The sequence below is a fragment of the Hypomesus transpacificus genome, chromosome 11, assembly GCF_021917145.1.
Source record: "Hypomesus transpacificus isolate Combined female chromosome 11, fHypTra1, whole genome shotgun sequence".
Lineage (NCBI taxonomy): Eukaryota > Metazoa > Chordata > Actinopteri > Osmeriformes > Osmeridae > Hypomesus > Hypomesus transpacificus.
In genome coordinates, this window is record NC_061070.1 from 11,983,890 (window position 1) to 11,988,889 (window position 5,000).

Genomic DNA, 5,000 nt, shown 5'->3' on the forward strand with positions numbered 1-5,000 from the left:
GTCAGATACTCCAAGATGCCCTTACACACTCGGATGATCTTTCGGACCTGGAACACAACACACACACACACACGATTATAGGCAACGACACTAACACCACACTCCACAATGACGCTGTAGATAACAAAGTCTCACAGCATTTAACTGTTTCTCGTGCATTAGTGCATGGTTTTGGTTTCCCCCTTTCTACAACCATAACCCAAAAGGTTGTGTGTGTACATATATGTCTGTGTCTGTCTATGTGTGTTTATTTGTGTGTATGTCTTGTGATGTAGGTCTTGTGACAGAGGGAAACCACTTTATCGGAATGGGGGCCAGTGTGGTGATCAGACAGTATTTAGCAGCTGAGTGTGATTCTACATACACTGCCTCTGTTTATCAGGGGAAGGTCACTAACAGCCTCGTAAGTCAGTTAGTGAGTTAGCCTGAAAGCTGGTGGCCTGAATGCTGCTGAAACACTTGGGTGTGTTTCAGTGTGGGAATGCATGCGAACACAGCCACATTTCAACACACACACTTACACACTCTCACACACACACACAGACTCACACCTCTGCTTCGTCAAAGGTGAGCAGGAGATCAGAGGTCCCAGACAGGATTCCTCTGGACCCATCGATCAGGTAATCCCGGGCCGGAACAGAGTACGGGTCTGCCTTCAACATCTGGGCTGCCTGGACCAGCTTCGAACACGCGTTCTCCACCCTTAGAACACAGAACCTGTGTCTTAGAGCAGGAAGGGTCAAACCTGAAGACATCAGACCAGCGTAGGATCATGTCTAGCCCACTCAGAAGCGGCCCCTGTATACAGTGGCCACCCTCAGAATGCCACTTTCCCATCCGAGGGAACGGGCCACTCGTCTGTCCACTGGCCCTGTTTAGATGACACTCTTCAGGGGTTTATCATTAGAGCATCCCTCTTCCACTGATCTGAGGTTGGGGGTGCGGGAGCACCGCTGGTTGGATTCATATTTCTGTGTAGCAGGTGACACTTTGTGTCTAATGGCAGATGATTTGCAGATTAGTGATGGCCCCCCGGGGGGATGATGCATATTAAGAGTGGTGTTATAAAGGCCTGTCTGGGGAGAAATAGCCCCTCCCCTCCGTGACCCCCATTGGTCAGGGTATCGATGGCCGCGGAGGGATCTATATTTAGCAGGGTTCACATTCCCACATGCCCCCTTCCTAAGCCCTGTGTGTGAGATTTATGATGCGTGTGTGTGTGTGTGTACGTGGTGTGTGGTGTGCGTACGTGTGTGTGCTTTAGCATGGAAGTGTGTATCTTTTAGAGAGACAACCCCTTCTGCCACAGTCACCAGGAATGAGGGAGGGCGAGAGGGAGAAGGAGAAAGTGTGCAGAGAGGAAAAATGGGATTGAAAAAAAGAGGAAGTGAGAAAGTGGTTGCAATAGTGATAACGAATGGCCTTCCTTGACCTCCTGACAACACACACACACACACACAGCCTAGGACTGCTGAGTAACAGCTCACTGGCAGATCCAGAGTCAGCTGTTTGGACCCACGCAGTCAACAACAAAGTAGTTCATCTCTCAGGATGCTACAGAGCCAGCAGGGCCCAGTCCAAAGTCCTTCCTTCTTTCTTTCTTTCTTTCCTTCCTTCCTTCCTTTCTTGATTCCCTCCTTCCTTGGTCCATTTTTTGAACAATTGACTGATCTGATCAAGAAACATCGGTATTGAGGCATGTGCTTCCACTCACACGACCATGTTAGGTCGGAGGCTCCCTCAAGGAAGACGAAGAAGGAAGGATGCCGTTTCAGAAGATTCAGACACAGCCCAACAGTCCACCTTTCTCACAGTTGGACTTACTTGATGAACGCAGAAGGCATGTCCCTCTTCATCACCTGGTCCTCTGTGGTCTGAACAGTCTCCTTCCCCACCTACAGGACACACATACACACAGAAGAGTAGAAGAGAAGGGAAGTAAATATATTGAATCAATGTGTGTGCATATGTGTGTGTGTGTGTGTGTCTGTTTGTAGATCAGCCATCTGGGAACACTGTCCTCGGCCTCATCTATAAACCAGGGCCAGTCACAAATCCACATTTAAAAAAAAACATTTCAATAAAGCGTTTGAAAATGGTTACAATGCTTTTCTAAATCACTTCCCTCTGTTCAACCTCGAATGGAAGTGATCAGCTAAATGAAACTTGAAGTGTCTCAGTTTGGAACGGAGTTCTGGGTGCTGATTTGCTGTGGACTCAGGCCATCATGATGATGGTGATAGTGGTGTAGGGCAAAAAGCCCTTTAGGTCCAATCTCAGAAGCCAGGGAAAGGAGACACAGACTGATCCCAGTATGTTGTGTGGCGAGTCTGAACACCCAAGACAAAGAGCCCATTTTTCTCTGTCCAGGGGGCTGCTCTAGTCTTGTCTGCCCAGCAGACTGGCCTGGTCCTGGGCTACAGCCAAACACACAGGGGTACTCTTACTCAAGGTCTGATAAACACTTCTGTTCATCCCAAATCCACAGTGAGACGCCAACCCACATACACACAAGCTCCGTAAACAGACACAAACACATACAACATATGTTATGAACAGTCTCACACCCAAACTAGAAATAAATTGTGGTAAATGTGTGTGCTGACCATGTTTTTGATTTGAAGTACTGCACAAAACAGGTTAATATTAGCTCATTTAGAGTCTCAATGATCTCAATTGAAACATCAATAGCAGCCATTGTATTATGAGATTCGATTAGTCTGTGTCCTGGAGGAACGACAGAGGCAATGCCCTTGCATCATACAGGAGAACGACACGACAACGCTACAGCGTTTCAACACGCACACACACTTGGGGTGACCTTGCTCTGTCCTTCAGCGGACACTGTTCATATCACCATAGTGATGGAGCGGGTTATCTCTTAAAAACACATGGCCCACACATCAAACACACACACACACCACACACAGATACATACAAACACACACACATCACACACACACACACACCAAATGCAATTACAGAGGCTAGAGCATCAGTCTTTGTTTCCAGTGTCTGTGAAAGTCAGTTAATAGGTTTTCCCGCTCCAGAGAGCCTGAGAGGAAGCATGCTGAACGTCATGCTATCTCGGCCTCTGATAAGGAACATCATTATCTTCCTGTACAACATCCTTCCACGCTCAAATCCAACTTGGCCACAAGAGCCCAGAGAACAGTCTTAGTCAAACAATGCAGAGACTGAATCATTGCATGAATGAATGAATAAATAGGAGAATGAAAGAATGAATGAACGAACCGTGAGTTCAGGGCACTCTACAAACCATCTGTAAGGATGACCGATCATTTTCATACCTATTCAGGATTTCTAAATACTAGCCAATTGAAGAATGAGTGGGTGTGTGTTTGTGCGTGTCTGTGAGTTTGCCAATGATGAAGTCATGTAAGATCAGTGATCAAGGGAGAATAGGGATATTTATTTAAGAGTAACTGTACCAGGCCTCAGGACTTTAGTAATGGCAGCCAGTGCTCACAACTAATGTTCAATACATAATAATACATAATTAATGGAGAGTTAAGAGGTTTACAGCAAGCCAGCTATTAGATCACAAATCAGAGACATTGAGCGAAGTAGAGAGGAAGGGAAAGATGAGTAGAGTGTGTGTGATAGGAAAGATATTCAGGCTACATGATCATATCAGAGGAGTTCACCCATCAGACCAGGTCTTCTCTGGATCAAATGACGCCGTGACAACCAAACGAACAGGTCTTTCTATTTCACTGTCTATCTTTCTGTCCATGTGTCACGCTTCCTTTTACTCTTACAGGAAATAAACGTGTCTGGTGGTGTCAGGGCTACGTAAGGGGTCAAGTACAGGGTTATATTACCAGATGACAGACTTACTGACAAACAGTCAGACAGACAGACAGACAGACAGACAGACAGACAGACAGACAGACAGACAGACAGACAGACAGACAGACAGACAGACAGACAGACAGCAAACAGACAGACTGGGTGGGGCAAGTGGAGAGTTGTCTGAACACCCTGTAAATAGTCCTAAAGACCCACGATAGCTGTGTGTGTATGTGTGTGTTTGTGTGTGTGTGTTTGTGGTGTATGTGATCTGAGGATAGTCTCACTCGAAGACACTGACGCCAGACTTTCCCAACTCAGCAGGGAGCCCCTGTTGCAAAGCATACTACTCAGATCTATCTCTCTCTCTTTTCTCTCTCTTTTTCTGTTCATCTCTCTCTCTCTTTCTCCTCGCCCAAGTACCTCTCCCTCTCCACTTGGACTCCGATCCTCTCACCCTCTCTCCTCCCTGCTTTTCTTCAACCTCGTTCTCTTCTCCCACTTTCCTCTGCTTGCCTTCTGCGAGTGTGTTACTTCCCCAACCAGTAAATCTATTTATTCCTCCCTTTCCCTCTCTCCTTCCTCCCCTCCCCCACATAGTTGGGGTCCATGTTGACTTCAGACATCCATACAGACACCCACCTGCAGCAGCAGATGTGTGGTTACAGAAGGGACAGGACAGGTGCCCGGGGAAGGACTTTCCTGCTGTTTTTGAACTGCAGCTAAGTAGCACATTACCTGGATAAATGTACTCTCCATTTCCTGCCTAAACAGACAGGTTATGACCGTTTAGGAGATAAATGTAGAGTATGTGTGTGTCAGTTTCAAAATATGGTGCGTGCGTTGGGGGGGCTCAATGACGTGGTTCTTTTAAAGGGTCTTAACGTTCAGTCCTCCCCGGTTGGGGGTTAACAGTGTAACAGTATCGGTGTGCTGTAATGCTGTCACACCGTCCATGAGTGAGTCTGTTTCTGATTCTGACCCTCTCTCTCTCTCTCTCCTCTCTCTCTCTCTCTCTCTCTCTCTCTCTCTCTCTCTGGGTCCCTGGCTGCTGCTGCTGCTGTCTGGAAGCACAGTACTGAGAACAGCCCCCCAGTCTGGTCACACTGCTTGGAGATCACAGTCAATATGACACAACTGCACTGGGAAAACAGAGATCCGTTAAACATGGAACCACTCCCACCATT

At 47.0% G+C, this 5,000-nt stretch overlaps 1 protein-coding gene across 1 annotated transcript in view; it reads right to left on the reverse strand.

The window, feature by feature from the left end:
- Positions 1-5,000, reverse strand: part of LOC124473747 (vinculin) — a 16,098-nt gene that overhangs the window by 8,539 nt on the left and 2,559 nt on the right. Inside the window, exons 2-4 of the mRNA XM_047029411.1 lie at positions 1,825-1,895; positions 552-702; positions 6-47 (exon numbers count right to left, since the gene is read on the reverse strand). Of these exons, the coding sequence (XP_046885367.1) occupies positions 6-47; positions 552-702; positions 1,825-1,895 (264 nt within the window). The remainder of the gene's footprint in view (positions 1-5; positions 48-551; positions 703-1,824; positions 1,896-5,000) is intronic.